We start from the raw sequence: 24,299 nt of genomic DNA, 5'->3' as shown, positions 1-24,299 counted from the left end.
GGGGAGAACTTCACCCAGATGGGATTCTCCGGAGAGTGGTGGGAGGAAGCTGCCTGTGAGTCTCTCCAGACACAGAGGGAAACAAGTGCCTCTGAGGAGCTTTTCTGATTGCTGTCACTCCCGGGAAGGGCTGCCCTGGGGCCACGGAGGCACCCCTGCGCCCCACAGAGCCCAAGAGGACTCCCCAAGCACTGCCCGTTCTCAGAGCAGGGGAGCGGCTGGCCTCAGAGAGAGAGGAAGAAAGGGAAGGGCAGAGGAGATGAGGAGGGTGGCCGGCACGAAAAGAGATGCTCCAAGGCTGAGATCCGAAGAGGAGAGTGAGAGACACCAGGAGAGAAGAGACGAGATGAGATGCAAACAGACAAGGGGAGACGCAGTCCTGTTAACCAGGCTCAGGGGTACTGCTGGACTGCGGGGAAAGGAGGGGAGAGGTTGCCATGGCAACACCAGGCAGGAAGCACAGGCCTGGTAGCTGAGCCCAGAGAAGGCACCTGCAGCCCCTGATGGCCAAGCCCATGCTGTTCCTACTAACCTGTGAGACTGCCCGGGGGATGGTGCCCAAGCTCCCGCTAGCCGGCTCCAGGACCTCAGGCCAGAAGCTGCTGCCCCAGACTTTCAGGACCCACAAGCCCAACAGGCAGATGAGGTCTACCCCAGGTGCCCTTGGTAGGCTCAGGGATGAGGAATCTTGGAGCAGGAAGCAGGCTCAGCAGTTGCTAAGCCCAAACTTCCACACTGCACAGTGAGCTGCTCTATAACTTCCCTACCTAGCCTGTACTTGAATCCTTCCAGTGACGGGCAGCTCAGCCCCCTTCGCAGGCCCAGTGCTTAACCACTTCCACTTTCGTTCTCTGAGCTAAGACACTGTTCTGTGTCCTGGCCAGAGAAAAAGGGAAAGTGGGCAAAGTCCATTCCTGTGCTAATAAAGGAAGCCCAGGTTACTACCACACGCCCTGACTCTATCCCGCTGTTCCACACACGCACACATGTTCTTTCCTCCTCACCTCCCAGTTCTCTGTAATTTTTCACATCTACCTGATGGTATATTTTTCCTTAACCACACATTTATGCTTCTTGAATTTCTTTAGGGATTTCCGTTTCCTCAGAGAAACCTCCTCTTCCAGCTCAGGGCTAATCTGTTCTTTTCCAATGTGGCCACCAAATGGAAATGTCTGAGCCCTTTGAGAGCATCATAGACCCAAATGTGCTCAGTGACTGGAGAATCCAGGCGCAAACCCGAAAGCTTCCTGTCGTTTTTAATATGGGCAGCAACATATTCACGATCTGGGCCAAAAAAGAAAAAAAAAAAAAAAAGTCCCACATCCAGGCACGCTGAGCTCTTAGGCCATTTGAGCAGTTGTCTTTCTAGAATAATGATGACTAATATTCACTGAGGGCATACAGAACACTAAGCACTATTCTAAGCATTTTACACATATCGTCCTCACCTAGGTGCACAGCAGCTCCATGAGGCAATTACTGTTACCCCCAATTTGGAGAGAGAAACTGAGGGGGAAAAGGTTATGAAGGTTGTGCAATGTCTACTGCTAAGGGCTGGAGTCAGAATTCAAACCCAGTCCCTCCACACATCCTATTTTCTGACCCATTCTAACTCTGTATCATTTCTGTATTGTGACATCTCTTAGGATCCAAGTGACTTTTCAAATATGTATGCCTTTCATCTCTCATAAACCTATAGATAATACCATACTTAATGGTGAAAAATGGAATACTTTCTCCCTAAGATTAGGAGTAAGGCAAGAATATCTACTCTTACCACTCCTATTCAACAGTGTACTAGAAGTCTTAGCCAGTGCAAATAAGATAAGAAAAAGAAATAAAATGCATATAGGTTGGAAGTAATAAAACAGCCACTATTCACAGATAGGACATAGAAAATCTCAAGAGGGGCACCTGAGTGGCTCAGTGGGTTAAAGCCTCTGCCTTCCACTCAGGTCAGGATCCCAGGGTCCTGGGATCGAGTCCCTCATCGGGCTCTCTGCTCAGCGGGGAGCCTGCTTCCTCCTCTCTCTCTGACTGCCTTTCTGCCTACTTGTGCTCTCTGTCTGTCAAATAAATAAATAAAATCTTAAAAAAAAAAAAAAAGAAAATCCCAAGAAATCTGCATAAAAACCTCTTAGAACTAATAAATGAGTTTACTAAAGTTGCAGGAACAAGACTAATTCATGAGACTCCATTATATTTCTGTAAAATAGCTATGAACAATTAGCAATCAAAATTTAAAATACAGTATCATTTATAATAGCACCATAAAAGGAAATACTCGGGCAAAAATCCAACCAAATATGTGGAGGATATATACGCTGCAAACCACAAAATGCTGATAAAAGAAATCCAAGACAGCTTAAACAAGTAGAGAGATATACCATGTTCATGAAATAGAAGACTAATATTATTAAGATGTCAATTCCCCTAAACTGATTTATAGTCAATGCAATCACAACCAAAAGCCCATCAGGATTTTTTTGTAGATTTTAACAACCTGATTCTAAAAATTGGCGTATAACGGCAAAGGAATAACCAAAACAATTTTGAAAAAGAACAAAGAACTGAAATCAGTACGTCTGATTTCAAGATGTACAATAAAGCTACCATAATTAAGAGAGTGTGATACTGGTAAAAGTAGAGGCACATAAACTAGAGAGGCAGAATGTAGAGTCCAAAAATAGACCCATACAAATATGGTCAATTAATATTTTACAAAAGCACAAAGTCAATTCAGTGGAGAAAGGTCTTTCCAACACATAGCCCTGCAACAACTGAACATCCATATGGAAAAAGCTGAACCTCAAACTGTGCCCCACTCCTTCTCTAAAAATAAATAAATAACTCAAAATGAAGGGCTCTGCGTGGGAGCGCCAAGGACATATTCAAGACCCACTTATGGAACTGTTAGAAGCTTCTATATGTTTCATTAAATCATATAAAATGGCCTATTGGCTTTCCAGGAAGATTTGAATCTCCTTCAGGGCTCAATGTCTCCTAACTGTTTTTATATGTACAACAGGAGCCTCCCCACCGGAAAGAACATTGTCAATGTTTACTATGGTTGACTTGAGCAAACCGCACCAAGGCTTGCTGAGGATCGGTGCTGTGAAATCACCAGAGGAGACTGATCTGCTCGGAAAGACAGCAGACATCTGGTCCAGCATATCTGAGAGTTGCAAGAGACATCTTATGCATCCTCTCCTTCCCCTCCCTCCCTGCCCCGGTGATTGCCTCTGCCTCCGCTAGCAGCTGATGATGAGTTTGGGATAATCAAGGAGTCAAAGAACCCTGTGAATTAGTTCTGTCTGGGATGATCAAGTAGGAAGTCACTGGCACATCCCTTAATAGCTCCAGCTCCAAAATGCTACAACCCTTGAAATCATGTTTCATTGAGACAATTGATTTAGTTTTAAGACACTTGGAGCTATTTTCTTTCTCCAGCCCTAGGAGGGGAAAAGCACTAGAGAGAAGAACGGGGGAGAAAATAACATAATGCACACAAGCTGAATTAAGAGAAGGGAGGTCGGACAGACCGTGTGTGCTAACAAAGAACGCCCGGGAGGGATGGAGCTCGGCATGGACTCCTTTTCTTTAAGGCAGGATTGCACTGACCCCACCGCAGATGCCAGAGTTGTTGGTGCTGACTGCATGGATTGGAACCCTACTCCTTCCACTCCCTCGCAGCCCGTGCCTGCTTCTCCAAGGCTGCCTGTCTCCATGAGTGGCACCTCCCAGGTCCACGGGCTCACAACAAGCTTCCATTCCTTCTTAGGCCCTTTCCATAACAGGCCCAAGGAAAAGAAAAACAAACAATAGAGATGAGGGTGCATACACGGAGGGACTCCCAAAGACCTTAAATCTTGCAACCAAAGCACTATCCTGTGCTTCTCTCCAGCTTAAGCGGCGTCTGCAAAAAATCCCATCCAGAAAACAAAACACAACGGCATGAAGGGAGCCCAGGTTGCGCGCTTTAACAGCAGCCCCCTCCATCTCCGGGTAATAAAAGCCTGGCAGGAGTATCCTAACGGTGGGGAGGGGGGGATGGCACTGCCCAAGCCACTTGTCTGCTCTGTTTCCCAAAAGCACATTAAAAACACATTTCCCAGTGTAATGGACTTATGAGCTGAAATGAATGTGTCAGAACTCTTATAAATATGATAGAATCTGCTAGCCCAGCAAATGTTAAATTTTGCATAAGGAGACAGTATCCCTAACTCCTCAGTAGACACTTAATGAATATTTCAAACAAAGAGCCCCGGCAGCTGCTCCACAGGCTCCTGACGAATTAAATGGGGCTTTATTAGTGCTAGGATTAGCCTCCTCTTGTCGCCTCTCCTTTTCTCCCATCTTCCTCGCTGGTGCGTGACACAGGAGCCCCTCCAGACTAACGGGGATCCTGGAGGCCGGTCAGCAGTGATCAGAGGCGGGGGCTGGTCAGCGTCCTGGGTTGAGAAGGGCCCCCCACCCCAGATTCCACGTCCTCCCAGCACCTCAGAATGTGACCTTACTTGGAAATAGAGATGGAATCGCAGATGTAATTAGTTAAGAGACGGTCACCCTTGCTTCGGGTGGGTCCTAAACCAACAACCTAAACCCAACAACTGGTGTCTTTGCAGGAGAAAGAAGAGGGGGATCACACCCAGACACGCAGGAAACGAGACCATGAGCTGACAGCGGGTAGAAATCTAAGGGTGCAGCGACAAGCCAAGGAATGTCAGAGCCACCAGAAGTCATCAGAGCCCAGGAAGGCCCCGTCCCCGGAGCCTTCGGAGAGGGCGTGGCCCCGCCGACTTCCGGTCTCCGGATCTGAGACCGAGAGCACATAGATGTCTATGGTTTGCAGCCACCAGTCTGGGGGACGACATCATGGCAGCCGCAGCAGGTGAATCCTGCCAGGAGAGCATGTCTACATGTTCACGTGCGCATTCGTATTGATCTCCCCCAAAGACACCCGAGCCTATCATTTCGCGGGACGGCCAGCTTTGTCCCGCCCCTTAAGTTCATTAAGCACAGACGGTGCACCTGCTAGCAGCTTCCGGCCATCAGACTTCAGATCACCCCGACTGACTTTCTTGGTGCTGACACCGAGGGCGTTTTCAGTTTCATTCAGACCTGCTCCGTACCCCTTTCTCTGCATCCCCAGCCAGTCCAGCTATGAGTCTAACAGACGAGGCAGAAATAAGGTAAGAGGCTCTAAAAGGCAGAGGGAAACCAGGAGAATCCCGTTCTCTTGCCACCTGGTATTCCTGTAGGCTGATTACCAGCCGGAGGAAGATGACCTTTTCTAAAAAATTGTGAAGTGCTGCTACGGGCAGAGTTGTGTGCCCCTCCAATTCCTGTGTTGAAGCCTTAACCCTTGTACCCCAGGATTTGGACACAGGATCTTTCAAAATTAGGCGGAAAGGAGGTCATCTGGCCCCTAATCCATCTGACTGGTAAGGAGAGGTAAGGACACTGCAGCACAGAGGGGAGACCATGTGAGGTCCCAGGGAGAAAACAGCCACCTACAAAGCAAGGAGAGGGACCTCCGAGGACACCCGTCCAGCTGCCACCTCAGACGTCCAGCCTCCGGAACTTGGCGAGGGGGTGAGGTTCTGCTGTTTAAGTCACCCAGTCTGTGGGACTTCGTTATGGCAGCCTAAAGACTACCATAAGTCTGCCTCTAAGCCCAGGCCTTGTGAAAATGCACACGCCCCAAATGACTGCCTAGCTTAGGAAAAGGCACACAGATGGCAAAAGTGCTACTTGAGCGTTCAGTATTAGCTGACATATGATACTCTCCAGAAGCACAAGGATCCATAAGATGTCTGCACCTAGTGAGGTTTCCAGGAGCTGGGACATGCGAACGGTCATTCGCCCTGCCCATGCAGAGTCCTGGCTCCTCAGTGTGACTTCCTCCTTCAACATCCTCGATGCCAAAGTGCTCCTGGTGATTCTTTTCATTGAACACTTTGCTCTTAGTCCTTCTGAAAAATATTTTCCTATTTCCCTGTATGAAGATGTGGTGTATTTTAATAGCCCCAGTGCTGTGGCTGTGGGTTGGCAGGTGTGGCTCATTCCCAAACTTTGAATGAAGAAACCCAGCTTGCAGGCCTTGGTCCAGAAGGGAGGTGGCAATGCCAGGACCTGCCTACTTTCCCCGCCCCAGACAACTCTCAATTAGGCCAGGAGAAGACTTGCAAGTGTCCCCTCACCAACCAGTTATGTGGAGGTGGGGGGAAGTGGGGACAGTCTAATTGCTAAAACCACATGCCAAGATACTAGATTTACATTAAAAACCGTGAAGTTGTTCTTTCATCTTTAGAGGTCTTACTGATCAAAAGTCAAACTCACCAAGAAACTTCTTGGAACAAACCTAAACATGTGATTTTAGAGACCTGATTACAAAGAAACATTCAGAATTTCTCCTAGGAGCTATCTCTGACTCTTGACAGATTTCCGTTAACTAAATATGACTCCACCGGGGACAGAAGGAGCATCTTCTTCAAGGAAGACTCGAAAAGTCAGAAGATATGGAAGAAGAAAGAAGCGGTTGTCACAGGAGCTTAGAAGCTGTAAGTAAGTCCTCTCTGCTTTGCTAGGATTAAGTTACTGCCAAGGAGTTTCAGTGCCAAAGAAATCTGGTAGCTGGGAGTGGAACACAAGTGGATGGGCTTACGGAGAGAACAGGCAGCTGTCTCACAAGAGGGGATTTCTCCCTGCACAGTGCCTTCCCCAGATACCCCCATATCTATCGAAAAAGAGAATCCTCCAAAGATCAACCAGCATGAAAATCTAACTCCTAGGTTCATTACCCAGCTAGAGAAGCTGTCTGCAGTTAAAATGCAAATGCATGAGCAGGAGTAAAACACTGTGGATTGTTGGATACCTCAGTGTTCAGCAGCAATATCCAATCTTTTCCCAGAGGTGCCTAAGAGAGGATGTTTAACTGGGAAAACAGGGGAGAGCCCAAGGTTAAAAGGGGACAGTAGGATACCTGGAGGAGAAAAGAGGGTGTCCTGAGGAGGGACAAAGGTATCGGAGAACAGCTGGATTCCATTCTGGTTCTGGACTGGCAAGCCCCCCGGGGTGCTAATCCGGGCGTCAGGCACGTGGGAACCTTGAGTGAGAAGAGGCAAAGTCTCTCCCCCAAGCTCAGTTCTGTCTCCACAGGAGGATATGACCCAGCAAGTCAATGGCATAACCAAGAAGGAATCCGAGATGTTAGACTAAGATAACAGCAAACCCATGCTGACAATGGGCTGGTGATGGCCACCCACGCAGACCTAAAACCCACCCAACACTAGGTCTGTGCTGGTTTCATTTTGCAAAACGTGGCTTCTAATGGGCCAGTGTGTCTAGTTAAAATTATTCCTGCTGGGCAAGTTCTCCTATTACAAAAGAACAGGACATGAAGGAAAAATCTGTTTCTAACTAGAGATCCTTACAGCTTATGCTTTCCTGACTCAAGTCCCCCTTCACTTACCCCTTTGACAAGATTTGGAAAGGTTGGTGGACTCGTGTTGGCCCTCGAAAACCCCGCGTAGCCGCTGCCGCCCTCTCCCGCCCTCGCCATGTTCCTCACCCGGTCTGAGTACGACAGGGGCGTGAATACTTTTTCTCCTGAAGGAAGATTATTTCAAGTGGAATATGCCATTGAAGCTATCGAGCTTGGTTCTACAGCCATTGGGATCCAGACATCAGAGGGTGTGTGCCTAGCTGTGGAGAAGAGAATTACCTCCCCACTTATGGAGCCAAGCAGCATTGAGAAAATTGTAGAGATCGATGCTCACATAGGTTGTGCCATGAGTGGGCTAATTGCTGATGCTAAGACTTTAATTGATAAAGCCAGAGTGGAGACACAGAACCATTGGTTCACCTACAATGAGACGATGACTGTGGAGAGTGTGACTGAGGCAGTGTCTAATCTAGTTCTTCAGTTTGGAGAAGAAGATGCAGATCCAGAAGATGCCATGTCTCGTCCCTTTGGAGTAGCACTGTTATTTGGAGGAGTTGATGAGGAAGGACCCCAGCTGTTTCACATGGACCCATCTGGGACCTTTGTACAGTGTGATGCTCGAGCAATTGGCTCTGCTTCAGAGGGTGCCCAGAGCTCCTTGCAAGAAGTTTACCACAAGTCTATGACACTGAAAGAAGCCATCAAGTCTTCACTCATCATCCTCAAACAAGTAATGGAGGAGAAGCTGAATGCAACTAATATAGAGCTGGCCACGGTGCAGCCCGGCCAGAATTTCCACATGTTCACAAAGGAAGAACTTGACGAGGTTATCAAGGACATTTAAAGAAGCATGATACTCAGAACTTCTCTGGGACAATTTCAGTTCTCCTAAATGCTTTTAACTTTTAATTTCAGCTCCTGTTCTTGGAAGATCTCCATTATATGTGCATTTTTTTTTATGATGTCTGTACATAAAGGCAGTTCTGAAATAAAGAAAAATTTAAAATTTGAAAAAAAAAAAAAAAGATTTGGAAAGGTTATGGAAAATAAACAGGTGCCACTTTGTAACTAAAGAATTCCCCAAATTAAATCCACCTCTTTCTCTACTGGAAAATGATGTTACTCCTGTTCCTTCCACAGATACACAGAATTATGATTCTCCATCTGCCAAGCTAATGGGTCAATGGAAAACAAACAAACAAACAAAAAACCAACCTCATTCTTGAAGAAGAGTTTCAAGATCCTCCCTCAGAACAAACAACAGATTGAAATGGGCAGTTAACAACGAGTAAAAGAATGGACTGATTCAGTTTTTACTACCCTTCTTTAACCTAGAGGGAGTGCCAGTAAAAAAATAAAAATAAAAATCCAACTGGGCAGCTGAATGGGGAAAGCTGAGGGAAAAAACAAAACAAAACAAAACAAAAACAAAAAACAAAAAACAAAAAACCCCAAGATCTAGATGACCATCAGGGTCAAGGAGCCATTAGAAGTGTGATGGATGGTATAGACCTTTGGCTTCTAAAAACACATTATTTTGCATAAAATGTCAAGAGATACATGAACCTTTTGGTTACCATTCATGGACCCCAGATGTATAGAACTTCTGGCCTAATTTCTAGAATTTATTCAACTTTTCTGCCCACAGGGAGGTACCTAAAAAAAGGCTCTCTGCCACGTTCTTTATAAAAGCCTAAGACTGGAAACAACCTACAGCGCCACCAAGAGGGGACTAAGTAAGTAAGATCATGGCCAGCAGCAAGAATGGGAACGTGTTGGGCGCCTGGGTGGCTCAGTGGGTTGAGCCGCTGCCTTGGGCTCAGGTCATGATCTCCGAGTCTTGGGATCGAGCCCCGCGTTGGGCTCTCTGCTCAGCAAGGAGCCTGCTTCCTCCTCTCTCTCTGCCTGCCTCTCTGCCTGCTTGTGATCTCTCTATCAAATAAATAAATTAAATCTTTAAAAAAAAAAAAAAAAGAATGGGAAGGTGTTTTCACCGAAAAGACACAAGGTAAGAAACAGTGGGCCAAGCATGACCGTAAAACCGGATTATTTCTGAAAGGGCACACAAAGGACTAGAAACGGCATGCGTGCCTGAGATGGAAGCCTGGACCATAAAGGGCTCGAAGTTGGGAGAAAAATTACTTTTCTATTTTGAATCCATGTGATTCCTTTTTTAATTAAAAGAAAACTAGTTGGCGAGAGATAAAGAAGTAGCCGAATCAAGGGACAGACAGACTGATGGTTTTCAAAGAACTTCTGGTCTAGCAAAGTCCCCAAAGATCCCAGCCTTGAGAACAGCTGATACCATAACACATTTGGAACCAAGACAGAAATAGGAAAGTATCTCCTGAACGCTGTGTCCAGCCCAGTGGGGCTGCCGCCGCCGCTCAGAGCAGCTGAACCTTCTCTCCCACAGTGTGACTTTTCTGGCTTTTCCTCCTGCCGAAGCAATTATGAAACATTGTAACAGCAGCGCCAATATTTTTTAAAGGCTGATGTTATTCACTAAATACCCATCAAACCGATCTCCTTGCTCCATTGACAGCCCGCTGCAGGGAAACCCAGAGAGCATAAATAAAGCATCTTTGGGCTCGATTGCTGGCGGGTCAGCAAATGGCCCTTCTCAGCTTTGGAGCCTTCCATAGCCTGATGCCCACAGGTGTGTCCAAGGGAGCAGAAGAGCGACCTTCTGGAGATGGCTAGGCGCCCTCAGGCTCAGCAAACCACCTCCGTGCTCTCAGGAGCACATCTGACAAGTTAGCAACAGCGAGGGAGGGCAGCCTGGTCACCCGCTGTGACTAGGTGTGTGTCCTCAGCAGAGGACAGGACATCTCCCTCCCACACAGCCCTCACTTTCCCCCTCCACCCTGGGTTGCCAAGAAGATCTGAGAGTCCCGGGAGGCTTTCCTGCAGAGCCAACTCCCTCTGGCCCTATGTTCTCCTGGCTGCACTGGACAAGGCTATCCAAGGGATTGCTACTGTTTACCTTTTTTGACTAACAGGCTCTGAACCTCCCCGCTATAGCCTTGAAAATTAAAAAAAAAAAAAAAAAAAGAACTGGGGGGTTGGAATAAAATCTGGCCAACCTTTTCATCCGAGAGAAGGCTCAGAATCAGAACTTTTACAAAGGCTTCAGAGGGGTACACAGGAGTGCCAGCTAGTAAGGGCTGACAGAAGCCTTCTGCCTCTGTGTTCCCACGGTTCGGCATGACAAATGGCAAGCTTTCCTGGAAGACAGGCTCCATCCTGGTCTCCGGATAGTTCCTGACTCTCCAGTAGAAGAGGAACAGCAGAAAACACCCACGTCGCTCTGATTCAAATATGAATGGCATGTGTGATTGGGGGCAGGGGGCAGGATGTTCGCGCTAACCCTCTCATACGGGAGCCGATGTTAGATGAGTCTGCACCTCCTGACTACGTCCCACCGGGGAAGTCCTAAGAGGCCGTGAGGATCAACCCAAGCAGGGAAGATATTTGAGGTCTGCACGGATGGTTCATGCCGGACACAGTCGGAACACAGGTCGGCGAGAACTGGCCTCACTGTGACTTCGGCGCACTGACTCCCCCTGAGGTCTAGAGATCGCCTTGGTCTACACGTGGCAAAAAGATCAAATTCAAATCCCAGCGTGGAAATGTGAAAGGACTCTCCTCCCGTGAACACTAACGCGAAGACAATGACCGTACGCCGGTCTGTCTCTCCCCGATTCATCAAGACAGAACCCTGTGCAGGAGAGGAGCCACCCGTTCTCGACATCTTTTCAGTGGTTTTAGCCCCAAGTCCATGGTCCATGGAAGAAGAAGGGGGGCGGGGGGCATACATGTCACAGCCTGGGACTTCAGTAAATTCAAAGGGAAAGAAAGGCATCTACCTCTCCTCATGCTAACTGGTTCTTCAATTAGCCAAATGCCCTGAACAAGCGTGTGATGATGAGACAAGGAGGGGAGGTCTTCCCCCAAGGCTGGAAAACCATGTACCCCTTCCCAGGGTACCCTCCACCCCTTGTCAGTGGGACACGGCCTGGCTGCCACCATTTCCCAGCTGCGTCAAAAAGAGGAAAGTCGTGTGGATGGGAAGGAGCATTCGGGGTCTGTTAGACAGGGGGAGACAGAGGGACAAGTGCCAGGTGCTGTCACCCAAATCAGCCCAGTCCCATCAGAGGGGTCCCACTTGGCCCGGCTGGGAAGGCAAAGAGAAGGCCCTGTGAGCTCCTGCAGGTGGTCTGGAGAGCAACAGGGAAGGAGGACATGGGACCAGATACCGGTCCGGCCCTGTGCCACGGTGGGGTAAGGCATGTGTATGGACAGGACAGAACACGGGCCCTTTCCCCTGTCCTTCATCTGACAGCACGCCTGAGCCTCGGCTGCCTGACTCAGCCCAGGGTCTGCAGGGAGCTTGCCTGAAAGGAGCCCAGCTCTACCTATCCGGATGGAAAGTTCACTCTCAGGGAAGAGCAGCCGGGGACCCTCAGTGTCAGACTTCTTCAGCGATGCAGGGGTGAAGTTCAGTGCCAGGGCCGTCGGGGGATCTTCTGTTGCACCCTGAAACAAGAAGCAGTGACGTCACTGTAACACCCCACCACCTTCACTCCCCAGGCCCCTCCAGCTCAGAGCCGCCCAGGCAGACGGCCACTCTGTCCCCAAAGTGCTGGGGCTCCTCACAAGGAAGACGACGAGCCTTCTGGTTGTAGAGCTTCTGGGGTGACAAAAGCCCTGGGATCGGAGGACCATTCGATGCTGATCCTAAAAATGGGAAGAACACATCCTGGGAAAGGGAGGGGGGCAGTCCACGCTGCATCACCGCAGGGCAAAGGGCACAAGGAACTCAGCTCCCGAACCGTCCCTAGAAGGCTATGTGGCAGGTTCTCTTGGATGGTGGCCTTGCTACATACAGGAACAAGGTCAACGTTTTTAGGAACTGACCACCTTCACAGTTCTCATGAGATCCAAAGGAGAAGCAATCCAAACAAAAGCACCTGAAAAGAAGGAAACAGCGCCCATCGAAGGGACCCAACATATTTGGAGTGAAGTCCTGATGGACCTTAAGACAGCCATGTCACCTTTGTGCTTTGTCTGTTGCTCCTTAATGTCTCTACATTAATGAGCAAATTCTTGATTTTGATCCCCATGTTTATGTGATTAAGACTTATAGACTGCCGGGGCGCCTGGGTGGCTCAGTGGGTTAAAGCCTCTGCCTTCGGCTCAGGTCATGATCCCAGTGTCCTGGGATCGAGCCCCACATCGGGCTCTCTGCTCCGCGGGGAGCCTGCTTCCTCCTCTCTCTCTCTCTCTGCCTGCCTCTCTCTGCCTACTTGTGATCTCTGTCTGTCAAATGAATGGATAAAGTCTTTAAAAAAAAAAAAAAGACTTATAGACTGCCAACGTCGTGGCTCCTTGGTGAACAAGACAAAGTCATAGCTTTTCGTGAAGCCTACGTTCCAGTAGGAACAGATAAATGAGACCATAATGGGACCGAGCTTCTCTTCCAAAGGCATCTTTGGAAACCCCTCGGACTCTGCTAATGGGTCACAGAGGCACAGGATCCTGACAGGGTTGAGGAAGATGGGTAAGCAGCCCTGAGAGGGCTTTCCCCAAACATGCTGATGCTGGTCACTGAGGGAAGGTGAGTAGAATCACCTCGATGGGCAAACAAAACAAAACAAACAAAAAACCAAACCAACCACCAAGATATTTTTTAAAATCCAGGCAAAAATAGTTTCAAAACAGAAGTTTCCATTTAAAATATGTGTCTTGGGTGCCTGGGTGGCTCAGTGGGTTAAGCTCTGCCATCGGCTCAGGTCATGATCTCAGGGTCCTGGGATCGAGCCCCGTATCGGGCTCTCTGCTTGGCGGGGAGCCTGCTTCCTCCTCTCTCTCTCTGCCTGCCTCTCTGCCTACTTGTGATCTCTGTCAAATAAATAAAGAAAATCTTTAAAAAAATAAAAATAAAATATGTGTCTCTAATATAGGAGAGAAGACTGATGATCTAATCACTGAAATGCTCCCATGTATAAGCAACTACTAAAAGTCTCAGTTAAACGGCTTTCCGGAAGGACCCTCATCAAAGTTATGCCTGGGGGTCTGTTACACAGACACACACACACAAACACACACGCACAAGCACACGTCTCCTTGTTTTCCAGTGTCCCTGGGGATCAGGAGTCGAAAGAGAATCTAATAATTCAGATATTTAAGTTCATTATTTCTTTTCAATGACATGTTGAAAACAAAGACATAAGCCCTTCCTCACACGTCATCCCATTTGTCCAACACATCGACACTGTCCTGGTCATTTTATTGGGCGACATCGTCCATAAGCCATTTGAAATAAGGGTGGCGACACCTCACAGAACCGTGTTGTTAAAGAGGGGAAAAAAAAGAAAAGCCTCGTGGCTGTCTGAGCTTCTCTTGTTCCAGTCCTCGGGCTCCTTTATGGAGTCCCAGGGGCGGCAGGATGTCCCCCGCTCTGTCCCTGGGAGGAGCACCAAGAGAGGCGGCCTGTCACACCATATCACAGTCAAGGCTGGCACTACAGATGGACGGAATCATGGGGACAGAAGGGACTTTGAGAGGGCCAATCTCTCCCCCTGGAGAAACTCCCTCTCGGCACCCCCGGGTGACAGCTGGTGTCTGCGCTGTGCCGCGGACCACTGAGTCACGGCTCTGTGTTTGTTTGTGTGCTTTACTTGTTTCTAATTCTCTGCCGCGCGCAGACGTCTGAGGAATTACTGCGGCAATAAAAGACGTGTTTCACGGCGAGAATGTGTCAGCTGATTTTCCTTCCTTTGTCTTCCTTCGTAAGGGGATTTTTTTATAATGTGATTGATGCATCACTGGGGAAAGGATAGGGAAAGAGGACCACTTCCTTACAGCAGAAACATCACACCATTTAGACGCCTGACGTTGCTTACTTGGTCCGTTGAGCAAGGTGCGGCTTGGGGGGACCTGGTTTTGCCTGAAAACAGTGGTTTTCAGCCTGGGTGATTCTGATGCCCAAGGGACACTGGCAATGGGCACTTTTTGTGCAGGGAGCGGGGGAGAGGAATATTGCCTTCTAATGGGCAGAAGCTAGGGGAGCTGCTAAACATCCTAACTGCACGGGACTGGGCCCCCCCCCCAACAAAATGACGCAGCCAGAGGTCACCAAGACAAGGCTGAGGGAGCACTGCTTTTGAATGATTTAGGATGGTCAGGGACCCGAAGCTCCTCATGTTGTTGGTAACGCTAGAAACTCACAGGCCCTCTTTTTTACTGTGAAGGTCCGAATTTTGCCACTTTTTCTAGGAAGCCTGCCTCCCTTTGTGGATCTGACAAATTCTAAGGAAGCAACCACCGAGTCCCAGAACCACACCAGGTTCTGGCAAAACGAGGTCAGCCAAGTCCTCGTGAATCTTGAGTTCTCCTTCCAGAGACAGACGATAAAGTAACAATAAATGCAAAACAGAGTGCTGGGAACTGATAAAGCAAGAAGACATCGCAGTCCCAGCCCGTCAGCCCAGCCATGCGCCCGGGGTTCCAGCGTCGGGAGAGGCCTTGTTCCCACACGTGGCAGGTGCGCTAGCTGGCTGGGAAATGTTAAGGATGGAGCGCTCCCCTCCAGGGAAGACGCTGAAGGTGGCCTCCCCGGTGTTTGAGCAAAGTCCCTGGAAGTCAGGGAAGAAGCCACACTGATTTCTGAAGACCATGCTTCCGGCAAGGCCCAGCGAGGCAAACGTCCCCCTGCCCAGCCATCTCCTTTCTCCATTTTATCCCACCTCCAACTCACTTAGAAGCTGTCCATCTAAAGAACCAAGATGCCCTTCAACAGACGAATGGATAAGGAAGATGTGGTCCATATACACTATGGAGTATTATGCCTCCATCAGAAAGGATGAATACCCAACTTTTGTAGCAACATGGACGGGACTGGAAGAGATTATGCTGAGTGAAATAAGCTCAAGCAGAGAGTCAATTATCATATGGTTTCACTTACTTGTGGAGCATAAGGAGTAACACGAGGGACATTGGGTGAAGGAAAGGAGAAGTGAGTTGGGGGAATCGGAGGGGGATACGAACCATGAGAGACTGTGGACTCTGAAAAACAACCTGAGGGTTTTGAAGGGGCGGGGGGGTGGGAGGTTAGGGGAGCCAGGCGGTGGGTATTAGGGAGGGCACGTATTGCATGGAGCACTGGGTGTGGTGCAAAAACAATGAATACTGTTACGCTGAAAAGAAATAAAAAATAAAAATTAAAAAAAAAAAAAAAGAAGAAGCTGTCCATCTAAAAGCTAGACAAGGACCCAGCACATCCACCCGGCTCACAGGGCACACCCACAGAGTGAAGCCAAGGATTGCTTCCGCACCCCATGCCTGGCGACACTCCCCACACCTCTTGGAGTCCAGACACCGGCCAGCCTCCTAGCACTCCTTCCAGACTCCCTTCTGGGATTCTCCATGTCGCCCACCCTCTCCATTCAACCGCGGATGGGGACAACAGAAATAGAAACGTGTCTCTCGGAATTTCAAGGAATGGCCCCTGTGGGAGATGCCAGTGCTGCTTTGGTGGCTCGATCTCATGCCCACTAACGCAGACTCAGGAAGCTCCTGCAGAGCTGACCCCACCCCTCGCTCCCTGGGGGCCGGGCTGCTCCCAGAGCATGCAGACTGCCCGTGGAGGGGGCGCTGCCTTGAACACAGCCTTGGCCTGTGCAGCAGTGACTAAGAGCCTGGGGAGAAATTCCTTCTCTACATCCTCCTCTTGCTTTGCTGACCACGGCACAGCCCTCTCGACAGGTTATCACTGCCTTACAGGTCTGGGGCTTTTCTGTTCTTTTGTATCTTCCGCAAAGCTTTTCCAGTTGTGCTCCCCACTCCATCCCTGCCGGCCCTGCGAGGACAGCAAGGTGAGGCCTTCCAGGGCAGAAATCTGACTAATGCAAGCCGTTCCCGACTCCCCACCACAGCCCTAAGAGCCGGCTGGGCTGCCCATAGGCATGGGATGGGTCTGGCAGGCTCCCCTGGGCTCCTGGGCTTCTGGGTCACCAAATGCCAAGGTGCCAGACACACAGGCTCCTTCCCAAAGTACAAGTCTTGATTTTCTTCTGCACCACCCCCTCCCTGCAAGTCCTCCTCCAGCCCTTCTCCCCCCATCCCCGCCCACCCCTCCAAATCCAGCGTGGTCCCCAGAGTAGGGAGGGAGCTGCCAGGAGGCACCAGGCACCACCACCCAGGGCCACGGAACTTGAGATTGCTGTCTTCTTGCGACAGAATTATTATTAATTGTTATTATTATTATTAATGGCTCAGAGCAAGTGTCTGGTTCAGAACAAACACAGCCATTTCCACCCACTCTGGAAGGGCTGTGCAAAGGGGCAGGAGCTGGAGAATAATTAACACTTTCCAGAAGCCAAAGAGAAGGAATGGAGAGGAAAGGAAAGAAGGAAGAAAGAAAATGGGGGGAGGGAGGGCGGAGGAAAGCAGCCCCCCAGGATGTATTACATGAAAACATAAGGGCTTCAGAAAATAATGCCGTTTATCTCCACTAAGAAATACAGTCCGGGTGCCGCTCATCGGGGTTTGCTGTCCTGGGCACCAGGGGGAGAAGCGCTGCCCGCGGAAGTTTCTAGAGCCCCGGAGAAATGAGTCCCACAAGGAAAAGCCTAGAGCACAGCCAGGGGGATGAAGCCATGCGGAGATGAAGAAGTCTGTAAGGGCAAACGGAAGCCCGTTGCCAAAGCACAGCGGACATGGGCCCCTAGGAGCCAAGGCACTGCAGGCCCCAAAACTCACTGCTAGCAGTTCAGGGCCATTGGCTGCAAGTCCCAATGGCCAGCTTCGACATGTTCACCTGCCTCTGGCTCTCCTCCCACTGGGATGTCCATTGCTATGAATAACCTCTAGGGCAGGGCAGGGCAGACCACCCTCAGCCGCTCATGGGCAAGCTGCCTGCCAAGTTCATTCAGGCTGAGGGAGCTCTGGGATGACTCTGAGCTCCCCCGACCCCACGGAGTGCAGGTTCTTTAACTGGGGTCGACCAGCAGGTCAGAGTTCCCTAACGAGGGGTGAAGGCAAAGGTCAGAGGACGACGTGGTGCTCCTGCCAGCCCCCCAGCCACAGCTAAAACGAGGCCGTGATACACCCCGATGGAGAAGGGAACGAGGGTCCGAGCAGGGCCGCAGCCCCTCCCGTGGGGACACGGGCCAAGCTAATGCTATGGAAGGTGCCTGGAGTCCACGCGGGCTGAGCCTCCCCCTCCGCCCAGCCTCTGCCTCCCGTCATCCCCACTTCACCCAGACACACAAGGTGACACTAAATAATTGATGCTGGTTTTATTACTGGGAAATTGCAATAATAATGACTCTCGTAACACAATCTTAAATTATTCCACATAATGGAAAAAAAATTAAATGTCGCCCCTGATCACTAGCCAGACTAGGGATGACACTTACATAATAGATGACCTTCTCTCCCAGGGAGCCCAGCAGCCTGCTGCCCAGAGCCCTGCTGGCCTAAGGTGACAAGTGGCTGGCCTCAAAGCAACAGGGACACAGAGCAGTGTCACAGAGGGTACAATTCTGCCTCAGGCTCTTTCAGGCAGGACGCTGCCATCTTTCTTACCTCAGTCTCCCTATGTGTTCAGGGATCATGGCTCATAACCAGTAGCTTTACAGACCAGGAAAATCACAGCTCCAAGAACTTGGTCCCCCACCTGGTTTACCCTGCCTGAGGCCACTAGGATTGCACCTCTAACTCAGCCTACGTCCCCTCTCTCCATGGCAACAGCAACGCAGGTTTTCAAGCTTCTAAGTGCTCGATGCTGGATACTTCTAAAATCTGGGCTAAAGAACACTGAGCTCCCTTCTCCAGGAAGCCTTCCTGGATAGGCCCGGCCTCATTTGGATTAGAAATGCTTCCCTCTCTGTGCTCCCCGGACATCCCACCCATGCCCCTGTCACAGCATTTACCAAACAGCACACAGTAACTTCCGGGCGTCCTTGGCTACCCCAAAACCATGGGATCCTCAAAGCAGGAGCAGTGCCTTCTTGCTCCCCTGTCAGGCCTCAGTACTATGTCCGCGTTCACTAACCCCATTAATTGTTGGAATGAAATGATCTCCCAAACCTCCACAATGAGAGGGGAAATGTTGCAGAACATACAACACAAAGACCCAGGTGACCACAAAACGTTTAGGCCTTGAGAAAGAAGAAAAAAGGGATTCGTGCAGAATGGGAAAGCAAAGCCCTCGCAGTATTCAAGGCGGTCTAGCTAAGGGCAAGAAGGAGGGCCTCCCACCCACGCCTGCTTCTGCCCTCCTGATAATGACGATGTGCAACCTTCAACATCACCCCTGAGACCACGTGAGGATGGGGAGTCCCCTACCCTGTAACCTGCTGCCCAAAGGCTCCGTGTCCACACCCCTTCCTGGCAGGAACGTTTAGAGTGGGACAGCACAGCTCGCTCCCCTCAAAGGTAAGACCTCCCTACTCTGAAGCCCATGACCCCTCCAAGGTCACATCTTCCCCCTTCCTGCCCACGTCCTCCATGACCTTGGCCTAGAGCTTCACAACGGCAGAAGTTAATCATGGACTTGTAGCTATATTTAAGCTACGTAAGTCTGCTATCACTCAGACTATCTTTTTAAGGACAAAACCTTCTCCTATTTCTGATGCCAAATTACTATTCATAATCAAGCCTATTTAATCACATAAAACTGATTTTAAAGCACATGGCTCTGCAAAGATACAGCTCTCCGAGAGCCTGCAAAGACAGCCCTCCTACAGCGGGCCCAGGTAACTGGCTCCGTACCACGCCTGTGTTCCAAAGAGTCAAGTCTTCTGCTAGCATGGCTGACAGAGAGATGGGGGCTGGCAGAGTTTTCCAAACTATTCTGTGCTTTCTGATAACTTGAAATATAACTTTTCCTTAAAACGAAAATATAAATCTAAAGAAACGCAGGTACCTACATATAACGAGGTCTCACCTTCCTAACCCTCAAGGATTATCCGTCACTTTTAGCCTACTTCTCAGCCTCACTCTGGAGATCATTAAAATACACCCTTATGATCCACACTGAGCCTTTTCTGGCTTCCCCCCAGCTGGGCTTTCTCAGGCAACTCTTTTTACCTACATTTTCCTTTGAAAAGATATCAGATTCCTCCAGAAATCTGCAAAAGAACAAGATGTCTCTTCCCAGAAAAAAAAAGATTAATAAATGCATGTGTATCAGACGGTCACTGCTAGGTAACAAAACGCCTCAGAACTTAGTAGCTTAAAGCAATGGTTATTAATGCCTCCAAGTCTCCAGTCGATGGGGCGCTGCTGCCCATCTGCTGTCTGGGCTCAGTCAAGGTTGCCTGGACCCCTGGCTCGCCCAGGGGCTGGACGGTCCAGGACGGCACATGCGTCTGGCGGTGCACACGCTGCTGGCCAGGAGTTGCCTGACTCTTGGCTGGGACACAGGATTCTTCTTGATGTGACCTGTCATTCTCCAGCGGATGACACCAGGCTTATTTGTACAGTGAATTCAGGGTTTCGGGGCCAGCAAGATAAGGCAGCGTCCAATGTCAAGTGCTGTTCAAGTCTCTGCCAGGATCACATCTGCTACCCTCCCGTCGACCGCAGCCAAGCCAGTGAGCACTGAAGGCATGGATAGGTCAACCACACATCTTGTTGGGAGGATCTGATGTCGTGTTGCCAGAGCACAGAGGACAACAGGGGAGGGATCTGTGCCTGTTTTTGCGATCTACAGCAGCATATATGCACAGACACATAAAATGTTGCACCAAACATTTGGGGCCCACAAACCACATGCAGTCCCCCCCGGGTCTAGCCTATACACAACGGCTCCTGATTAAACTTGCAAATTCAGTCTCATTCCCCCACAACAGTGCTTCTCTGATGGGGACCCTAGGACACATTCTCAGAGATCTGAAGGTTTTATATAAAATTTTTTTAATTTTATATTTTCACTTAAATGATAAGCTATAGAAAAGAAAGAATACTGACAATCTGAATCACCAAGGTGACCCCTTTATGACCAAATCCTACTGCTCGATCTCAGGGCCTTTGTTTGCATTCACGTTTACACTGAGTTGGTCCGAGCTAATTGCTAAGCATCAACAGACAGGTTATATGTTTGAGCCAAGCTCAGACCTAACGACTTCATGGAGCCTTGCACAGACGATCGAGGCTTCCAAGTAGTTCCGGGAGAGCAGCTGGAGAGCTGACTCCATCCAGCAGCTTTCACTGGACACATGTGCCAGAACCAGTGTTAGAGAAGGCAACTCTGTCTGCAGAAAACCTCTTGTCACACCGTGCTCAGCCTCGAACGTGCCCTCTTATGATACCATATGTGATCCTCCGTACCTTCTTCTGATGTAGACCAACAGGTAGCTTCACCACCTCCACAACAGGCTGAACTTCCCCACCACTAAAATTCCTATGCTCAAATCCTAACCCCCAGAACCTCAGAATGAGACTCTATTTGAAGATAAGATCTTTAAAGAGGTAATTAAATCAAAATGCAGTTGTTGGGATGGGATGTAATCTAATCTGACTAGTGTTCTTAGAAGGAAATCTGACACAGACACGAATGCGGAGAAGGCAATCTGAAGACAGAGAGACAAAATGGTGGGTGACATGCCAAGGAGAGAGGCTTGGAATGGATCTTTCCTTCAGGGCCCTCAGAAGGAACCAACCCTGCCAACCTTGATCTTGGACTTACAGCTTCCAGAACTGGGGCAATAAATTTCTACTGTTGAAGCTATCCAGTCTGTGGTACTTTGTAATGGCAGTCCAAGCTGACGGATGCAATCCACCCACCCACCCCCATTTTACATTTGAGGAAACTAAGTCATAAAAGCTAATGACTCTGCTAACATCACGCCATTAGTCAGAGGCACAATCAGGATTTGAACCCAGAACTACTGATGCCAAATCTCTCTACTCCTCCACCTACCAGGGTGTGGTCAACCAGGAATGTACTAAGGCAACTCAAGAAGGGACCCCACAGATAGTGACCCAAGGAGGGTGTGGGGGAACATGCACACACTGGGCACAAAGTCTTATGCTGTTATGTTCGGCAAAGAGAGTTGTCTGAGCATAGTGTTCACACGGAGCAATCAGTGTGGTGGTCTCTCCAGGCCTGGCAAATCCCCGAGATATGGAATCACGACCTTTAACATCTCAGCCCACACACGACAGTGAACACTCACTTCACGAGCACAATTAGATGGAAACCAGAGCAAGGTTCTGTGGGGGTAATGGCCCAACGTCATAACTGGGTCTCCAGGCAACAAGAGAAGAACCTAGAAATCTTATTCCTGGTAAAGATGCCCTAAAATGGAAAGCAAGACACAGAGATCGGTCATCAGAAGGGAGAGGGGTGCCCTCGGTGCCAAGCTGGGGGCATTGACCTATCCATGCAGCGAATCAGAGACATAAGCATCAACTCCAACAGAGTTGGAGAGAAGCAGCACGGTTAAGAATTCAACACAGCGTCAGTGTTTGTGTCCTGAGCCACTTGGGCACAGTATGGCTTCCCCTGCAGCCTACCAGGTAGCAGCCTGGAAGGACAGTGGTGGTGGGGACAGGGGGGTGCGGAGGCCTTCCAGCACTGTCACCGCCCCTCACACTCCCAGTCCACATCTCCACTGTCAGTCCCTCAGCCTCCTGCCCCTACTTAGCAGCACTGGTCCCCAGGAGACCTTGACCACCAGGGTCTGAAGCCTCAAACTGTTGCTGAAAACAGTCTGTCCTCCTCCCCATGATTGTGTCTCTGAGGCTGAGACACACAGCTTCCTATCAGGGCTGTGACCAGGGCTTGGGGCCCAGAGGAAGCCAGCTGGGAAAGGTGGAATCAGGGGCCTCTTAGTGACTCAAAGAAGTGTGTGTGGGGGGGAGGGTCCTTGGGGGAGGGTGGAAACCCCTGAGCGTTTTTATGCTAAGGAAGCAGCCTGGAAATGGCATTCAAACCACTTCAAAAGAGAAGCTCTGCCTTTGAAAAGCAGACTTGATTTTTTTTTTTTTAAATGGGGCTTTATGCAAGGCCTCACTCTGCTCAGAGCAGAATTAATTATTCAACATTATCTGGGCCTGATGCGCACTTGGCAGCTGAACACGAACCTGAACCAGCTGCATCCACGGAATGATTTTCTGCTTCCTGCCTTGGGGAGGTAGAGACCCACACCTTCCCCTTTCTCTCTTCCCTAAGCCTAAATTCCAAAGCACACGCCCCAGGGGAGACACAGGGCCTGCTTGCCGGAGGTTACCACTGCTGCACAAAATCCCGCCTGGTGGGGGGGGGCGGGGGGGGCTGTGTCATTTCCTATCTCGGTTGCCACAGGTCAAGAATCCAGGAGTAAGTTAAACTGGGCCCTTGGCTCAGGGTGTCCTCGGGCTGAAATCAAAGCCGTGATCTCATCTGAGGCTCGGGGCCTGCTTCCAAGGGCACTGGTCATTGGCAGAATTCGGTTTCGGGTAGATGATCCCAGGGTCCTGAGATCGAGTCCCGCATTAGGATCCCCGTTCAGCTGGAGCCTGCTTCTCCCTCTCCCTCTGCTTGTGCTCTCTCTCTCAAATAAATAAAATCTTTAAAAAAATAAATAATGAATCCAGCTTGCACGATATTCATCTTTACACTAACCCAACTGTAAAGTATGACTTTTAGTCTTTTTTTGGTCTTTTTTTTTTTGGTGGAGGAAAGGGCCCATGAAAGTCCAAAGGTAAGCCAGGTATGGTGCCTCTTTGGGGTTCACAATGGTTCTCCTTGCACATCTCCACAGGGATTGAAAAGGCAAAAAAGATTGTGGGGGCAAGGGGAGCCAGTCCAGCTTGTGGTCCTAAAATGCTGACCTTTGGACTAAGTGACAAACCAGGATAGTCCCCGGGCAGCTGCAGGACAGTGCTGATATGCTAATTAGTGTGAGGGGAACAAATCAGCCTCAAGTTATGAACACAGGGCTATAAGGCCATGTTTGGTACCAGCATGGGCCACTTGGTTTAGTCAGAGTCTCCGGTTGTCAGAGTCCCTGGTTAGGCGGGACTCCTAATTCCCATCAACTACCTCACAGCTGGGAGCCAAAGGCCTCCAGGGTTTCGTAAGGATAGTACTGAAGCAATTAAAATCCTTCTCAAACCCCAGAAAACGGGCATAAAACGATTCATTACTAACAATGTCAATAAGACCATTATCCTATTAAAAATCCCATTAAAAAGGAAGAGGAAGAAGAAACTGTGTGTCGCTCCATGCTAATTTGAGTTAAATATTAGTGCGAAATACCTGGGCAGTAGGATGACGGGGGTACAGAAATACCAACAAGACGTGGGGAAAGTTGGTATCAAGATAAAAGCATAAGGGAGAGGCTTCCTGGGTGGAGAGGAAGGCAGGACGGATGACCATGGGCAGCTGCAGGGACAGGCAGGGTCAAGGCCACCCCAAGAGCCACAAAGTCTGAACAGGAACAAAGCTCTGCTGAGACCATACTTCGACTCTTGCTTGTAAAACAAGGGGCTTTGGCGCAGACCATGGTGAAGGCCTATTCTACCCCCAACTTCAATAAATCCACAAATGTCTAATTCCAGACAAAGGCATCTGCTGCCTCCAAGGGAGAATCCCACCAGTCACACCTCCCCAGAACTTTCCCAGCCACTTCCGCGGTGCATCCGGAGCAAAAGCCCTCAGCGACTGCAAGGTGGGGCGCCATCCCAGCTGGATCTGGGTGATGAGCCCGCCAGGTGACAAGACGAGCAGAGGGCAACAACGGAGTGACTCTAGACCCAAAGGGGCATCAAGGGGGGACAGGGTCTGCCACCACTACTGGCAGAGAGTTGCTGCAGGGCTGTCTTTCCTCAGGCAGAGGATCCTCATGGGGTATCG

At 49.6% G+C, this 24,299-nt stretch overlaps 2 protein-coding genes across 7 annotated transcripts in view; one reads left to right on the top strand and one right to left on the bottom strand.

Annotated features, from left to right (window-relative positions):
- The window catches only part of SLC39A11 (solute carrier family 39 member 11), a 316,395-nt gene that overhangs the window by 203,708 nt on the left and 88,388 nt on the right, over positions 1 to 24,299 (bottom strand). For 5 of the 6 annotated variants that reach the window (XM_032870729.1, XM_032870733.1, XM_032870734.1 and 2 more), the window contains one exon: positions 11,845 to 11,986. In XM_032870729.1, the coding sequence (XP_032726620.1) occupies positions 11,845 to 11,986 (142 nt within the window). The remainder of the gene's footprint in view (positions 1 to 11,844; positions 11,987 to 24,299) is intronic. The other variant, XM_032870732.1, reaches the window with a different exon arrangement.
- On the top strand, positions 7,503 to 8,463 carry LOC116875347 (proteasome subunit alpha type-5-like). Its single transcript, XM_032870736.1, has one exon. The coding sequence runs from the start codon at positions 7,563 to 7,565 to the stop codon at positions 8,289 to 8,291; it is 729 nt and encodes a 242-aa protein (XP_032726627.1). The 5' UTR covers positions 7,503 to 7,562; the 3' UTR covers positions 8,292 to 8,463.

This window comes from Lontra canadensis, unplaced genomic scaffold (genome assembly GCF_010015895.1).
Source record: "Lontra canadensis isolate GAN:19392208 unplaced genomic scaffold, GSC_riverotter_1.0 scaffold41, whole genome shotgun sequence".
Classification (NCBI taxonomy): domain Eukaryota; kingdom Metazoa; phylum Chordata; class Mammalia; order Carnivora; family Mustelidae; genus Lontra; species Lontra canadensis.
Note: the sequence above shows the minus strand (reverse complement) of the source record. Positions and strands in the feature narration are given on the sequence as shown.

Bases quoted from the DNA above. Each gene is read 5' to 3' on its own strand.
- LOC116875347 (XM_032870736.1), top strand. From the start codon at position 7,563: ATGTTCCTCACCCGGTCTGAGTACGACAGGGGCGTGAATACTTTTTCT.